The 16,286-nt window shown below is 48.9% G+C and overlaps 6 protein-coding genes across 6 annotated transcripts; 2 read left to right on the top strand and 4 right to left on the bottom strand.

Moving 5' to 3' along the window:
• Positions 1-1,239: 1,239 nt before the first annotated feature.
• N7455_006266 (GID4/VID24 family protein) lies at positions 1,240-2,336 on the bottom strand (the record flags this gene model as incomplete). Its single annotated transcript, XM_040959195.2, has 4 exons — positions 1,240-1,306; positions 1,366-1,723; positions 1,789-1,936; positions 1,989-2,336. The coding sequence occupies 4 exons, from the start codon at positions 2,334-2,336 to the stop codon at positions 1,240-1,242; spliced, it is 921 nt and encodes a 306-aa protein (XP_040810379.2).
• A 903-nt stretch (positions 2,337-3,239) lies between these two features.
• On the bottom strand, positions 3,240-4,215 carry N7455_006265 (mago nashi family protein). Its single transcript, XM_065605311.1, has 7 exons — positions 4,161-4,215; positions 4,069-4,106; positions 3,914-4,009; positions 3,791-3,854; positions 3,651-3,738; positions 3,469-3,594; positions 3,240-3,410 (listed from the first exon to the last, which is right to left on the bottom strand). The coding sequence occupies exons 1-7, from the start codon at positions 4,190-4,192 to the stop codon at positions 3,396-3,398; spliced, it is 459 nt and encodes a 152-aa protein (XP_065461165.1). The 5' UTR covers positions 4,193-4,215; the 3' UTR covers positions 3,240-3,395.
• A 345-nt stretch (positions 4,216-4,560) lies between these two features.
• On the top strand, positions 4,561-7,660 carry N7455_006264 (coatomer subunit beta; the record flags this gene model as incomplete). Its single annotated transcript, XM_040959217.2, has 5 exons — positions 4,561-4,865; positions 4,928-5,348; positions 5,401-5,790; positions 5,843-7,451; positions 7,518-7,660. The coding sequence occupies 5 exons, from the start codon at positions 4,561-4,563 to the stop codon at positions 7,658-7,660; spliced, it is 2,868 nt and encodes a 955-aa protein (XP_040810293.1).
• A 443-nt stretch (positions 7,661-8,103) lies between these two features.
• N7455_006263 (uncharacterized protein) lies at positions 8,104-9,720 on the top strand (the record flags this gene model as incomplete). The annotated part of the gene is made up of 3 exons (XM_040959220.2): positions 8,104-8,206; positions 8,256-8,306; positions 8,399-9,720. 3 exons carry the CDS (start codon positions 8,104-8,106, stop codon positions 9,718-9,720), a joined length of 1,476 nt encoding a protein of 491 aa, XP_040810351.2.
• Positions 9,721-10,097: 377 nt separating this feature from the next.
• N7455_006262 (ribosomal RNA processing 1 family protein) lies at positions 10,098-11,162 on the bottom strand (the record flags this gene model as incomplete). The annotated part of the gene is made up of 3 exons (XM_040959205.2): positions 10,098-10,894; positions 10,954-11,061; positions 11,117-11,162. The coding sequence occupies 3 exons, from the start codon at positions 11,160-11,162 to the stop codon at positions 10,098-10,100; spliced, it is 951 nt and encodes a 316-aa protein (XP_040810338.1).
• A 1,021-nt stretch (positions 11,163-12,183) lies between these two features.
• Positions 12,184-15,985, bottom strand: N7455_006261 (hybrid sensor histidine kinase/response regulator; the record flags this gene model as incomplete). The annotated part of the gene is made up of 3 exons (XM_040959243.2): positions 12,184-15,459; positions 15,521-15,662; positions 15,714-15,985. 3 exons carry the CDS (start codon positions 15,983-15,985, stop codon positions 12,184-12,186), a joined length of 3,690 nt encoding a protein of 1,229 aa, XP_040810315.2.
• Between the last annotated feature and the right edge of the window lie 301 nt (positions 15,986-16,286).

The raw sequence follows: 16,286 nt of genomic DNA, 5'->3' as shown, positions 1-16,286 counted from the left end.
TGGATCTTGCGTTCCTCCTAATTAGTCTTCAATCGGTGTTTGTGAACTGACTCCAGTTCCTAGGGGTGGCCGCTGCTTTCTGCGCTGTGCCCTATTATGTACATGGACCAGCAAAGGAGCTATTCAGCAGAACATCAATATAGCCCTAGAGCCTTAGAACCTACGTACTTGCTTTCCACTGCCACTTCTTGGCGTTCCATCTTCGTTTTAGTGCTCAGTCCTTACCGCTTTTTGCTCACTGAGTAGACGCCCATCCGATTAGTGATATCGATAAGCAATTAGGGGATTATAACCTTGGAACGAAGATGAAGATAAAGACGAAGACGAAGATAGTATATCCATGGATGTGAATAAACGTTTTCAACGGGTCGGTCCTAGTAAAAGAGGCTAGCACTTTCTTTATAACACGATAAAGTATAACGATTAGGTCGATTAAGCGCAGACTAAGTGCTCAATATATTCCTCTAATCAGTCTGAGTAATCAGTGAGCATTCCTTGGAAGGTTCAATCACAATCACTAAGCGCCCAGTGAGCCTCCAGGGCTGACTCTGAGCGCCCTAGCAAAAGCGGCGGCAGCTCAGATAGGAAAGCCCCACCCGACAAAGGAAATATGTTACGTACAGTGACATATATACGATTACCAAGAACACGTAGTGAAAATTTTCAATAACTGGCTTGTCAGTCAACAGCTGATATGGGAGATAATAACACTAAGTTAACACAAGATAGGTGAGGAATAAGAAAACATGAAGGAAAAAGATGATGAGATTAGGACTCCAAACAGAGGGTGTAGGATAACCAGAACCAGGTCGCCGGAAGTGGGGACGGAAACGCCGTTTCGTAGATTGCAATATCGTGAGACATAAGGGTCAATTTGAGGATGAGTTGTGGGGGTCTAGGCTTTGCCTGGAAAGGGATATGGTCTTGGAAATCCTCAAATGACATGAGCAGTCGAAATGATGATCAAAACACATAAGCGAGGGCGGGGAGTGCGAGAGGAATAGAGGATGGCATAGAGGGTATTTGAGGAATAGCAAACGGGATAATGAACCCAATGGAGTTTTGAGAGAACCAAGCTTCTCATTCGGAATGGTGACCAGGAAGCACTGCTTAGCCATGTAGTACCAGACACAACAGCAAGAGGGGGGATATGAGACACACGAAGACCAATTGGTCACGTAGGAAGTCATACATGAGATCGTTTTGGGCACCAGCAAGCAAGTTCGGCGATATTAGCGGTTAGCGGAACTCGACTGCTGGTGCACATCCACGATCTTCGACATGTTTCAGTTCAAGCTGTTGAAATCTGTAATTGGATTAGCGTCAGAAAAATCGAGAATATTCAGAAAGAAAACATCCACGTACCGCTCGCTCTTCGCATGGAAGTATACGCCGCTCACAGTTCCCTCGATCTGGTTGAAGCAGATGTAATAGAACCCCTCGAAGCTAGCACCTGAGATCGTCCGTACTCGATGGTCGGGAACAAGGAAAGATTCCTTCCATCTCATGAATATGTGTTCACGCTGGGCGAAGTTCCGGTATGTGAAATCCGCTCGTTTAGCCTGTTTAGCCAGCGGACGCCAGGCAGGGAACCGAGACCAATGGTGCAAGTCTGTCTTTTCCGACGCGCCCCATTCCTCATTACGAGTCTGGAAAGTGTGTTTAGTGCCGATGATTTCTCCTTCAAAAAAGGTAGTCAAGGTAGGATGATCTTCTGTGAGGCCTGTGAAGAACAAACATTAGTTGAGCTAGGCTAATGCACGTCCCCGATGCCCACGAATCACATACCTTGGATTCTAAGGTAGCCACAGAGATAGGACTCAGCCATATCCACATGCTTGATCTCGACATCGACATTGTAAACCTGGCGGTCTGATTGCTGAGTTCCTGCGAACTTGCTGCCTGAGCGAAGAAACGAGGTGTGGTTCGGCAGAAGCTATGACGATGGTCAGAAGGTGGCATAATCCATCGGTAGGGTCGATACTTACACGAACGTTAGAGAATTCCCAGTTGAGAAGCGACGATCCCGGGGGCGCTGTAGGTGACTGGCTGCGAAGGCTGGTTGACTCCGCAGGGGAGGTAGCCCGGACTGGGTCATCCTCCTCAACACCCGTCGGCTTTCCTTCCGACTTCATCGGTTCGGGGGTGCTACTATCATCGGATCGACTCAGCATAGAGGGCGCAATTGGAATCTCGGGCGAGAGAGCATCGAGAGGATCGCTGTTTGATACAGTATCGGGAGAGTCTCGCCAAGCCGAGATCCTCTCAGGCTCCGGTGGACATGTCGTGCGGGCGGCGATCGCTGCGGCGATCGAGTTGTTACTCGGAGTTGGCATTGCAAATTAGGGAAAGAGAGGGGACATTGAATCGAAGTAAAACACTCCAAAGCAAAATAAAAAGAGAAAAAGAGAGCAAGGGGGATGAATCATTCGAGATCAGCGAACTAAGTCTTTTAAGGCCTTGAGGAACGAGCAATGCGGGGACAGACCAGGTGGGTCAGCTGTTTCTGCGCCTGGCGCGGCGCCACCTTCAATATCGGTTATGTAATGTTGATGCCTCAGGCCACAACAAGTTAACGCCAAGGTTTCGTCTATACCTAAATAGGTACCTAGGCATATATACAATGTCGTACATTATACGGATCAATGGCATGCCCAATATTTGGTCCAAATCAGGACAGGTTGGGCATTCTTGGGCAGCCTTGGACAGTCCAGGACGAGTTGGAGGAGAGCGTGGTTATTGATATAATCATGCCTAAGTAACTTCAATGTTCCCTTATACAAGCCCAACTGGATGCCCCGGTGAAGCCCCAGTCCCAATATATACCTCCCGACATCGCTGATGTGGATATCAAATACGAACTCAACAATATCCCGGTGCCCCCGGGGGTTATTACTGAGATGATCTGGCAGCAGAATTGAAAGTCCTTAATCACATATAATTGGGAGGGCTCGCAGGGCGTGTACAAGTAAGTGTAAGGCCTCAAGGAACTTGTCCCAGACTTGGAGAATTAGTGCCGAATTGTCATTGCAGTGAATTGGATAGATAAAGCGAGAAATATCACCTGCGGTAGGAATAGATTCGATGAACTCCTCATCTCTCATTGGAGATACTAGGACCTAAGGCTCGAATAAATATTCTTAAGTATCTTCTGCCACGTTTTTGAGCATCTTGCTTTGGAATATTCATACTAGCCCAAGCAGCTACAAACACACAAGACATAAATTGTCCAGAAAAGATCGAAGGTAAACATGCCTGAGGCCTGAGGGGTATCAATTTCATTGTTTTTGCGCTATAATTGGGTTCACATCCCAAGAAACCCTCAATGAACGCCTGACGAGTATCATCAAATCAAAACCCCAATAATTCTTCAATTTCTTTTATGCGCTCGATAACTAGATGGGCTTGATCTGTAAAGCAGAGGATGGTCAAACGATGTTCGAAGCATAGGGGCAAGATTGACAATACCTTAAAGTGAAGAGAGATCAGCGAGAATACAAGAGCTTTCAGATCCTGCACAAGATAGTAAAAGACTCGAAGTCCTTCGGGGTCGTCGGATTCGGTCACATCGACTAGTGAGCCGATCTTGGCGGTCTATACAATTCAGTGTTAGCTGATGGCCGCTTCCATAAGCTAGCTCGGTCAATTACCTCGAAGGAGATGTGCTCATTTCCAATACGAATCTCCAGCTCTTGGCGTCCGTCCTTGTTCTTCTGGGGCCACTTGGAGTCATCCTCCCTAGAAGGGGTCAGCGCGCGTGTTCTTCCTGTGAGATCATGTGAGTGCATACTTGAGGATCTCGCTATCCTTGATAATGCGCTTCACTTCTTCGACCATCGCATCGCTCACGCACACTATTACTCTATCAGTTTGTGTTCGCTTCTCTTTTTTTGGTATGTATGTTCCTGCTCACTTTCTTTGCGGATGAGGGAGTCATTGCGGTAGTTCGAGTTGTTTGCATATCGTACGGCGGCGCTGCTACCTTCGGAAATGGTACGGAGATCAAACTCTGCATGCAAGTTAGCGACTGAGTAGAATAAAGTAATCATGGCCCGCGCGTAGACTTACCTAGGAACTCATGTCCAAACCGCCCAGAATGACCTGAGCTGTGAGGACCGTCAGCAGCTGAGGAAACCCGGGCTCACTCATATCATTCTTACTAGTATCGGAGGTAGAAATTCTCATTCGACATCCTGGGGAAACTCAATCGTAGGGATCGGAAGTGAATGGGGAGAGTAGCAATCGACGTCGAAGTGGCAGTTGAAAAGCGGCGCGCTGTGGCTTAGTCATCCACACAGACGGCGCCGGGGGGCCAGATTAAGGGACAAGTTGATGGTCCCTCCCCATTGCGCTTCATATAACATCTAATGATTTCTAGGCTGGCGAGGGGTGTTGCTTTACACTAATTGCTTGTTCTTGATATCTGGCGCAACCTCCTATTCCCGGGAGAATTACCCCTACTGTATGTGTTGATTCCTACATGCTGATGTGTCCCCAAAACAACCCCGGAACTGACAACTTGCAGCTCTCTTTCGTTCCGATTCCCCCCAATCCACCACCATGGCGTCGTTTCTCGAAAATACCTACAGTTTGCTCCATGTGGACAATACTGCCGACCAGCCGACTGTGCAAGAGCTGAAACTGCAGCTGGAGAAAGGCAACGATGAGACCAAGTTGGAAACAATGCGGACAATTGTCACCATCATGCTGAATGGAGATCCTATGCCGCAAATCCTCATGCACATCATTCGCTTTGTGATGCCGTCGAAAAGCAAGTCATTGAAGAAGTTGCTCTATTTCTTCTATGAAATCTGCCCCAAACACGATTCTACTGGCAAGCTCAAGCAAGAGATGATCCTGGTCTGGTAAGGATGCCCCTGGCCATTGCTATATGGTCTTTTGTGCCTGACAAGTATTTCTTTCGCAGTAACGGCATTCGCAATGATCTTCAACATCCCAACGAATACATTCGAGGCAATACTCTCCGATTCCTCTCCAAACTCCGCGAACCAGAGCTCATTGAGCCCCTCCTCTCCTCCGCACGTTTGTGTCTGCAACATCGTCACGCCTATGTCCGCAAGAATGCCGTATGGGCTGTATCTTCTATTTTCCAGCACTCCGAGTCCCTCATTCCCGACGCGCCGGAGTTGCTTCAGTTGTTCCTCGAATCGGAGACCGACAGCACCTGCAAGCGCAATGCCTTTGCGGCACTCATGTCCATTAGCCACCAGAAGGCGCTCGAGTATCTGCGCACCACGTTTGACACAATTCCCAACACAGACGAGCTGCTCCAGCTAGCCGAGTTGGAGTTCCTCCGGAAGGATGCAGTACAGAACACTCAGAACAAGGTAGGCTTACAGCGTTCAAAGTAATAATATCGGGGTCACTAACGTACAATAGTCGCGATACCTGAAACTCATGCTCGAGCTCCTCGACGCCTCCACTAGCACCGTTGTTTACGAAGCCGCAACGTCTCTTACCGCCCTCACAAGCAACCCTGTTGCCGTCAAAGCCGCTGCGAGCAAGCTGATTGAGCTCGCCATCCGGGAGGCTGACAACAACGTCAAGCTCATTTGTTTGGAACGTGTGAACCAGCTCAGAATTCGCAATGAGGGTGTCTTGGACGACCTGACCATGGAGGCCCTGCGGGTTCTCAGCAGCCCTGACATTGATGTCCGGAGAAAGGCCCTCAACCTTGCCATGGAGATGGTCTCGAGCAAGAATGTGGAAGAAATCATCATGTTGCTCAAGAAAGAACTTGCCAAGACCGTCGACGAACAATATGAACAGGTAGGTTGTACAGTCATTTTGCACAATCCGGCAGTACTAACGACCCCCACAGAATAGCGAGTATCGCCAGATCTTGGTACAGTCAATACACTCCTGTGCGATCAAGTTCTCCGAAATTGCTGCCAGCGTGGTTGATCTCCTGATGGACTTTATTGCCGACTTCAATAATAACTCCGCCGTCGATGTGATTTCGTTCGTCAAAGAGGTCGTGGAGAAGTTCCCTGACCTGCGTGGGTCAATCGTTGCCCGCCTAGTTTCAACTTTGAGTGAAGTCCGCGCTGGAAAGGTCTACCGCGGAGTTCTCTGGGTTGTTGGTGAATACTCCCTGGAGGAGAAGGATATTCGGGATGCTTGGAAGACAATCAGAGCCAGCCTTGGTGAAATCCCAATTTTGGCATCCGAACAACGACTCCTGGATGAGGTTCCGGATGACAATGCCCTGCTGATGGAGCAGGCCAATGGCCAATCCAAGGCCGCACCCACGGGATCCCGAAAGGTGCTTGCAGATGGCACCTACGCCACGGAAAGCGCTCTCACTAGCCAATCGGCGGCAGCTGCTCGTCTCGAGGCTGTCAAGGCCGCACAAAAGCCTCCTCTCCGCCAGCTTATTTTGGACGGCGACTACTACCTCGCAACGGTGCTCTCTTCGACTTTGACCAAGTTGGTGATGCGTCATTCCGAGGTGTCTCAGGATACTGCTCGCACCAACGCTCTGCGTGCCGAGGCCATGCTTATCATGATTTCCATCATGCGCGTTGGCCAATCCCACTTTGTTAAGGCTCCTATTGATGAGGATTCTGTGGATCGTATCTTGACCTGTGTGCGATCCCTGGCCGAATTCTCCGAGAAGAAGGAGCTCGAAGCAACTTTCTTGGAGGACACCCGAAAGGCGTTCCGTGCCATGGTCCAGGTCGAGGATAAGAAGAGGGCTGCCAAGGAGGCAGTGGAGAAGGCCAAGAGTGCCGTCCAGGTTGACGATGCTATCCCCATTCGCCAATTCACCAAGAAGAATGCCGTCGAGGGCGGAGAGGAGATCGAAATGGATCTTGCCAAGGCAACCGGTGGCGATTCTACCGTGGAGGATGTTTCTTCGAAGCTCAGCCGGGTGGTGCAATTGACTGGTTTCTCCGACTCCGTTTATGCTGAAGCCTATGTCACCGTTCACCAGTTCGATATTGTTCTTGACGTCCTGTTGGTTAACCAAACAACGGAAACTCTGCAAAACCTGTGCGTGGAGTTTGCAACTCTCGGTGACCTCAAGGTCGTTGAGCGGCCATCCACCAACAACCTCGGCCCACGCGACTTCTTGAATGTCCAGGCTACGGTCAAGGTTTCGTCAACCGACACCGGTGTTATCTTTGGTAACATTGTCTATGACGGCGCCAGCTCTACCGAGACCCATGTGGTCATTCTCAACGACATCCATGCCGACATCATGGACTATATCCAACCTGCTCACTGCACCGAGACTCAGTTCCGTACCATGTGGACTGAGTTCGAGTGGGAGAACAAGGTCAACATCAATTCCAAGGCCAAAACTCTGCGTGACTTCCTCAAGCAGCTGATGGAGAGCACCAATATGGCCTGCTTGACGCCCGATGCTTCGCTCAAGGGAGATTGCCGCTTCCTGAGCGCGAACCTATATGCGCGCAGTGTGTTCGGTATGTTTTCAACCCTCTGATAATCCACCCCTTTCTACTTGATATGATAACTGACTATTCAACTAGGCGAGGATGCACTAGCAAACCTGAGCATCGAAAAGGAGGGAGACGATGGGCCGATTACAGGATTTGTGCGGATAAGAAGTCGCTCCCAGGGTCTGGCACTGAGCTTGGGCTCTCTGAAGGGTCTCAAGGCAGCGACTGCATAAGTCAATGTTTTTCCAGCGGTTTGCGGTCTATATCATGCTTTTTTATCCTTTTCCCCCTTCTTATCTTTCTGTTCTGTTCATTCGAGACGAATTTGTTTACTTATATGTCTCTTTATTGTGTAGATGAGATGAATGTCTCATCAGGAGTAGTGGATAGAGAACAATGTCTTTGATATTTCCAGGGTGTTATAGTAGCCTCTAAACAGCTATGATCTATCTATATACATAAATTTCTTAGTATTCTTAGGAAATATATGTTGTATATGTTATTTATATGTTCAAGGGTTGTCATATTTTAAGATGCAGGGACCACACGCCTGGGCCCATCGGAACTCCGCGGCTGCATATGGGCACATTCATTGTTCTATCATTAACTTCCTCCTAGATTCATCTATTCCTCTTTACATATCTATAATGCCCTGAATCTCCCATCATTATCCAAAATGTCCTCCCCAGACGACTCTTCGCAGGATCCGCACGACACCACGCTGACTGTCGACGAATCTGTCGCTTTGACCATTGGCGCAGACTCGCTCCTCATACTCGGTATGGACTACTCCACACCCGGCGCGTGGACATATTCTCACCCATGCAGATGACCGCCCAGCTAAAGCAGATCGTCGCTGCTGCGGACTACTCCAGTCTAGTAAGTTGGCACTGGCCCCTCTGGTGATCGCGCGTTATCGCGGGCGCTACTGTTGATGGAAATGATCTGACCAAGCTGTGCGCGCATCGTAGAACCAGAAACCAACCATGCCATTTCGCTGTACAACATCCTCGGCGCCGAAGTAACCGCTTCTAATCTCGTCATCGCATATGCACAACCTGCTACCAAGGACGATGTTTCCGTAACGACCGTCCAATACCCAATCTCCGAAAAAGAAAAAAAGGCTGCCGAGACATGGGTGCAGCAACTACTTGACGGGGCATATGCTAAGGCACTGCGAGGGAAACGATTGAAGGTATTGGTCAATCCTTTTGGTGGGAAGGGGACAGCTGCGAGTTTGTATCAGCGATATGCGGCACCGGTTTTCGCCGCGGCGAAGTGTCAAGTGGATGTACAGACCACGGAATACGGGGGTCATGCAATCAACATTGCGGAAAATCTTGACATCGACGCGTACGATGCGCTTGTTTGCTGCTCTGGTGACGGCTTGCCATATGAGGTGTTCAACGGGTTGGGCAAGCGGCCAGATGCTCGAAAAGCGCTAGCGCAAACCGCTGTTGCGCTGCTCCCATGTGGCTCTGGAAATGGGTTGACGTGGAATGCTTTCGGGACTGGCAGCGTCTCGATTGCGGCGCTGGCAATCGTCAAGGGGCTGAGGACCCCGCTGGACCTAGTCTCGATCTCCCAGAAAGATTCGCGCACGCTCTCTTTCCTCTCGCAGTCTTTTGGCATTGTCGCCGAGTGTGATTTGGGTACTGAGAACTTGCGTTGGATGGGCGCTCAGCGGTTTACATACGGTTTTCTGGTTCGTTTGATGCGGCAGACGATATGGCCTTGTGATATAGCCATTAAGGTGGAAATTGGCGACAAGGAGGGGATCAAGGAACACTACGCTGCGTGGTCTACGCGCCCAGAGGAGCCGGATGCTGACAGCAAACGCCTCGAAATTGCTGCAGAGTCCCCAGGCTTACCAGAGCTGAAGTATGGCACAGTCACGGACGAGCTGCCCCAGGGGTGGGAGGTGGTTTCGGGAGAAACCATGGGAAATTTCTACGCGGGAAATATGGCTATCATGTCGAAAGACACAAATATGTTCCCTGCCACATTGCCGGACGACGGCTTGATGGACGTGATCACTATCGACGGAACAGTCAGTCGTGGTACAGCGATTACTATGATGAACGAAATCCCCAGTGGTCGCTTTTTCGACATGCCAGACCTCAATCTCCGCAAAGCGTCTGCGTTTCGTCTAGTTCCCCACCAGAAGGAGGGCTACATCAGTATTGATGGTGAACGAATTCCTTTCGAAGCGTTCCAAGCCGAGGTCCACCAGGGACTGGGCACGATACTCACCAAATCGGGCCGTTTCTATGAGGCGGCAGGTCCCCGCTAAATCGTGCTTCCAATCCGCCTCTTGGATGAAAGTCGCCATTGGCTACCGTCCGTCCTATCATTGTTGAAAGTCCGCTTTCTATATATCCACTGCTTGCTGGGTCTTTGCATCCACCCATGATACCCTAACGCGAAAGAATAATTGGTGCTTTGTCTATAAATCGCACTAGACATTTGATATTCTGTGATCAGGCTGTACAGTAAACCCAAAGGAAACAGGAGACCTGTGAATACATTTTGTAGCCCTTTACACCTGTATGTCTAGCACCAGCTTCTTTATAGAACCTGTGACTGACTGATGGAGATAATCGCTAGCACGCTGTGCAATGAATTCAGTCTGTTTATACAATTCCTGTTCACATACTATAACTAGAATATTCATTCGAAGCCACCCCATTCCTCCTCACTGTCATCGTCCTCCTCAGACTTTCTTGTCCGAACACCCCACTCGAACAACCGGTCATCCTCCAAGGCCTCGGCCGCCCTCGTCCGAACAGGCTTGTAAGCACTCTCGGCGCGGAGCTTCTCCAGCGGTCTCAGAATAAGCTCAATGGGCACATCACCCTTGATCTTCCGCTTAGGGGTCTCCTCATCCTCATCACCAGCCACCTCCTCAAACTCCAGAACCTTCTCCAACTCATCAACCCAGATGTCAATAAGATGGTAACGCAGGCCGTCAGGACCATGCGGCATAGGCACGTAATTTGGGTCTCCCTCATCCGGAGCCTGATCCTCATCATAGTTCAGCGGACACAAAGGACCCTCCTCGATAATGGAGATATATGCCGCAAGATCGGGGAATTTAGCTTCAGCGTCTTCGGCACTATCCTTCTCCTCCTCGTCTTCAACGGCCTCAGCCTCAGCCTGCTTCTTCTGCTTCTTGCCGCGGCCCTTCTTGGCTGCGTCTTCGCGCTTGCGCTTCTTCCCGTCTGTGTCCTTTGTTGAGGTCTTGTTCTTCAAGAGAACTTCGAATGCCACGCCGACGTAGCAACGGATCAGCATCAGGTACTTGTCCAGTCGGATGCGGTCTAGTGAGTGGTAGTCCCGGCCGATGGTGATCCAGAAGGCGCGCAGGAAGCGGTGGAGAGTTGCTTGAGGGAGAGAGGGGACGAGAGAGTAGGAGAGTGCGCGGGCGAGGGCTTGTTGTGTGAGGGGTCGGTCGGAGTGGTAGAAGCCTGGGGGAAGGTTAGTTTTGTTGCGCTTTGTGTTCGGCGGATATAGTGGTAGTGCATACAGTAGAACAGGCCCTTCCACAGTTTGAGAAGATCAACGAGGGTCAGATCGGTGCGAGACTGCACGAATTTGGTTAAAGACTCGAGAGCCTTGTCGCGGACTTTTCGGTCTAGAGGGATCGATTAGCGTTGTAGTTTTCCAATTGGGAAAAAGAATATCCATACCACTCGAACCGAGCTCCCTCACGAAGGGAGTTTTTTGGCCGTCCATTGGTACGGTTTTATCTCAAGGAATGAGAAGACTAGCGATTGAGATGCTTTGATATCAAGGTAGAGGTGGTCGTTGATCTCGGTGAAGGTATACAAAGAATACCCTTAAAAGGTATGCAATTGAGTTGAGTTCAATCAAAAGTTCGAGACTATCGAACTGTCTTGATTCAAAACCCAGATCGAAGATTGCGATAAATTATTTTTTTTCTTTGCGATAGAGTTGTTTGCATTGTTTGTCCAGGAGCTCCAAATCGGTGATTACCTAAGAGTATTTTAAGCCTGATACATGAGGCAGCAAGGCAGCACACTGTCCGCTGTCCGCAAGTTGGGTAGAACAGCTACCTATCCACATCCAACATCCACTGAGAGAGAAGATATGAAAAGCATTGGAAGACCATCGCTCCTTTATTATACATGTGCTTTATATGTAATGAGAATCAATGTATGGATCCATCATCAAAGCTTACCTCGGAAGTCCTCCTATAGAGATTCTCTAGAGAGGCTTGAGCATATTCAAGCCGTCGGTTAGGGGCCAGTCGTCTATACATCTGCTTTATTCGGCCCTTTATACTTCTAAGATTGGGAAATATGGGTGACTACTTACCAGGAGGGGAGGGTTGTGCTTATAGTCTCTCCAGAACTATCGATCAATGCTAATCGCCCACTGAGCGCCTGGTAAAAGTCAGTTCGAGTAACAGGACCATGAAGATCAACTGTTGTAGTAAAAAGGATGCTGAAAATGGCATGAATAGTAGCCAATTTTGGCATCCAATTCATCGCCATCGAGCGTTGTTTGTAGATATAATCGCCCTTTAAGCTGTAGGGGCGCAAGAGAAAAACTTTAGATAATGAATCAAATCTCGCCATCATTCATGATCCATCATATGTGCAGCCCAAATAACAACAAGGGCATGGAATCAGAAACCGCAAATATGCCAATGCAAGAAATCATGATCATGAACGTGAACGTGGTCTTCCACGTCTGGGTGGCAAGCCTGCAACAAGATAGTGATCGCCATATTCTATTTCGGCCGTTTGGCCTCCCATTCATCAATAAGCCGTGATACTTCCCTAAAAGAAACAGGCTTCATAAGGAAAAGGTCCACTCCCGAGTCCAAGGCCCTGAACTCATCGCGTGAACTACTGAGTCCTGTCAAAGCGATGATTGTTGCCGGAATACAGTCATCCCGTTCTTTCTCAATCGCACGAATGGCACGTGTCGCTTCAAATCCGTCCATAATTGGCATAGACATGTCCATGAAAATAAGGTCATATCCCTGCAACATCCTTTCAACTGCATCGACGGCTGCTCTACCATTCTCGGCTTTATCTAGAACCAGGACTTTCCGTTTGTTCATGAAAGTCACCATGAGGTGGAGGTTGATACTGTTGTCATCTACCACCAAGACCCGAGGTCTGTTTTGGCTCCCCGATAAGGCGCTAACATGATATGAGCCGCCAAATGAAGATTGGGTAGACGAAGAAGACTCGGGATTGGTGGAATCAGTACTCCCAGATATTGTGCAGCCAGAGCTATCAGTACACGATGTCAACACAAAAGCGCTACGCTCTGTGTGATCGATTGTACAATTGCTGGACTCTGGCATGGGATTTGATGGTTCAGCATCTGGTAATCGTTGATTTCCTGATACTGAAGGGTTGGACACTTCAATTGATAAAGCTGAGGCTGCAAAAGCGGGTCGATGTGGAAGTATTAAACCTTGCTCAGGATTCTGCACATTCAATATAGGGCTTGTCGGCTTTGCATCAAGACAGCCCAAAACACCGCGGTAAAATTTTCGTGGACCACAGGGTCGATGTAGAATTGCCAGGGAGCCCGCAAGACGCGACCATTGGGCCCTAAAACCGCCATAGTCACCTATCTCGCTGCAAAAGACGAGCAGACTTGGCAATTCGGTTGGGAAATCGCGTATTTCATTTTCGGATAAATCCCTTGCATCCGCAAACAGAATATCAATAGGCTCATTGGCGGACAGAGGAACAAGCTGCAGACCATACCAATCCGTGATATATCGAGATATTGAGGCCCAGAACGGATGCTTATCAAGACCAGACGGATCGATTCCCCAGATAGCAGCACGCTTCCCACTGTAGTTGACGCGTCGGTGTTGAGAAGATGCCGTAAGTATATTTTGGTCTGGATTTTCCTTGTGAGACAGTGATTGTGGATTTTCATCGCCCACTAGACGTTCGAGGGGGAGTGACACCTTGACAATAGTGCCTTCACCCTGTCGACTTCGAATATTAATTTTCCCGTTGAGGGTTTTCACAATGCTGCGAACAATCGATAGACCGAGACCAGCGCCTACTGATAGGGGATCTTCTTGTGAGAATGGAGTGAATAGGTGCTTCCGAAGATATTCCTTCGAGATGCCCTTGCCCGTGTCTGAGATAGTTAATGTCACCATATCTTCGAGACCCTGGCGTCGAGAACGGGCTTTTGAGCGCTCAGTAGCCTCGATGCAGACAGAGATCCGACCCTTTTTGGTATACTTCAGTGCATTGCCCAGAATATTCATTATTAGGCGTCTCAGCGACCCCGGCTGGACTTTGTACATCCAGTCATTGTCGGGAATGTCAACAATGACATCCACTCCTGAAACGTGACCAACTTGGGTACCATCTTTCACTGACTTGGAAGGAACTGTTGTCAAGATATCTGCGGGGCTATTGGTAGACGTGGCTGACCTTTGTATATGGGAATGACCCAAGCACACACTGTCTATGACATCCTCTGTCAATAGGGCCACATCTGTCAAAACCAATGTATCCAGGTGCGCCGCAGTTTCTTCGGAGGGCTTTGGTTTCCATGGATCTTTTCCACGCTTGAAGGTTCTTTTGTGTCTTTCCAATGACATTATTTTGCTGAAATCTAAAACTTGATTCATTGTATCCAAGAGAGTTCGGCCACATGCATTTATGGTATCGAGGAGGGTCCCCTGGAACTGATCCAAGGTAGTACTTCCAAAAAACTCGGCCGCAGCCAAGACACCATGCAACGGGCTGCGTAGTTCATGAGAGATGCTGCTTATGAAATTTCCCTTTTGGCGGTCTGCGATAACTGATTCAACACGGCTGTATTCAGTCATGATAGAGGATCCGAAGGCATATACTGAGCTCAGATCAACAGCAGGACTGAAAACTTGCGTTAGCCGGGAAGTCCAACAAAAACACCCAGCGAGCCACTGGGTATCTGTGGCATTCCACAGTGGGACAAATATGACTTGAGATGCACCAGGAAAGAACTCGTTCAATTTGCTGGTCTCCGAAGCCTTGGACTTCTTCCTTTGTTTCCGAGACTCGTCGATTAACTGATCTTCCGAAGTTGAAAAAGTCCCATCGCGGTGAAATGACCAGAGTTTCCCTTTAGGATAGCGATGCGTCAACTGTTTCAGGAATATATTGTCAAGATTTACAGCTGGATCTGACAGCGTAGAGCTTGCCTGGTATGAAAATGGATCGTCTGTGGTGGACAGTGCAAGAATAGGAGCAGATTCTGTAGGTTCAGCGGAGTCACAATGACCGGCTGCGACATATTCGGAGGAGTTGCCACTGGTCTCCAAAAACATGACACCGCCAGCACCATCCAAGTCCAGGCTTTGTCGCAAGAGGTTCGCAGCACGTTGGAAAAGCCAGTGGTTGCTGCTCGAGGAGCCTTCCGAGCTATCACCGTCCTCTTGCGAGCTGTGCAACGATACCGCTGGACTAGACGGAACAAATGTATCATTTTGATCAGAATCTGGGCTCAAAGGTTGTGTATCGCCACTTTGAGACGCTTTTCCTGATCCAGAGCGTGCTGAGCGAAATCCCAGTTCATCGTTTCGGGGGCTTGTAGATTGACTAGCTCTGAGGCGAGGCGACCCATGCGGGGGCGGACTTTGTGCTAAGCTGTTCGAACGAGACGATATGTGAGCGTTGCTGGAAAAACTGGAGTTGCCATCGACGAAAAGATGGAGACCACGCGATAGCCGTGAGGCCCGTCGTCCTTCTGCGGCTTGACGGCTAACCAATAAATAATCCATTGCCAAATCTGCCACTTTTCCTAATGTATCCTTCTCGATGTCAGATAACCCTTGACGGGGTTCAGAATCCAATACAAACAGACACCCCAAATTGATACCGCTGTCGCTAGTTAGGGGCGTTCCCGCATAAAAGCGAGAGTGTGGCTCTTGTGTCACAAAAGGCAATCCTTTGAATCGTTCTTCTTGTTGAAGATCGTCGACAACCAAAAATGAATACAATCCATCTTCGTTGTCTGAGCCAAGTGCAACTGTTTCCTATTTGAAGAACTAGGCGTCAATATGTGAAATATTTGCAATATTACGAATATCAGCTTACCTGGCATATATTCCAAGCATCTGACAATGTCGATGTTCCAGCGAAAAGCCTATCTCCTTCTCCGGGGGATGACTTTGAGCTTCTAAGATTGGTGTTCCTTGTGGCTTCAGCCAATATAAACTGACAGTCGGTGTTCAACACACTTTAGAAAACATCAGATCAGGATAAACGCTAGGGTAAGAGAGTAATGTACGCAATAAAAGCACGCTGCGCGTTCAGTTGTAGAGCGGCCAGTTGTGCAAAAGAAGTCAAAGTTGGATTTGGACTTGACGGAGAGCTGCCTTCGACAGAAGTTGTCTCTGGATCAGAGGGATCAGGTACAAAGGAGGTCGATACTCTTGAAAAGTCTCGTATTGGGGCCACATGCTCATCAAATTGTAGAAGTGATGCATTGAGTGCCGCTGGATTTTCTGGTTGGAAATATCGATATACCTCGCGTTTCTGACGATCTGCCTCGTAGTTCATATTTTGGCTATATGGATTGTCCATAACCCAGAACCCACAAGAGAACGGATATTAACATGCGGGGATGAAAGACCTGCCAGCTGCGCGCCCAAGGGACGTTGGGGTCATGATAGACATGTACTCCACGTACGTCATGACACGTGACGCCATACATTGTCGATCGCGCGGGTCATTCCGAGGCAAAGAGCTCGCTAAGACATATCTGAAAACTTGAGGTGATAGTGTAAAAATAGCATAGCTTGCTTGAATTGCTCATTATTCATGTGTATAACCTCTATGCACCTAGGTAAGTATTGGAACC

Source organism: Penicillium solitum (assembly GCF_028829755.1).
Source record: "Penicillium solitum strain IBT 25940 chromosome Unknown utg000004l_segment0_segment0, whole genome shotgun sequence".
NCBI classification, from domain to species: domain Eukaryota; kingdom Fungi; phylum Ascomycota; class Eurotiomycetes; order Eurotiales; family Aspergillaceae; genus Penicillium; species Penicillium solitum.
The sequence above is the reverse complement of the archived record's forward strand: the minus strand, read 5'-3'. Positions and strand labels throughout refer to the sequence as shown.

Coding starts and splice junctions, on each gene's coding strand:
- N7455_006265 (XM_065605311.1), bottom strand. CDS start 4,192: ATGTCGAATGAGAATTTCTACCTCCGATACTA. Junction 4,107..4,160: donor AATTTCTACCTCCGATACTA/GTAAGAATGATA, acceptor CGGTCCTCACAG/CTCAGGTCATTCTGGGCGGT. Junction 4,010..4,068: donor GTTTGGACATGAGTTCCTAG/GTAAGTCTACGC, acceptor ACTTGCATGCAG/AGTTTGATCTCCGTACCATT.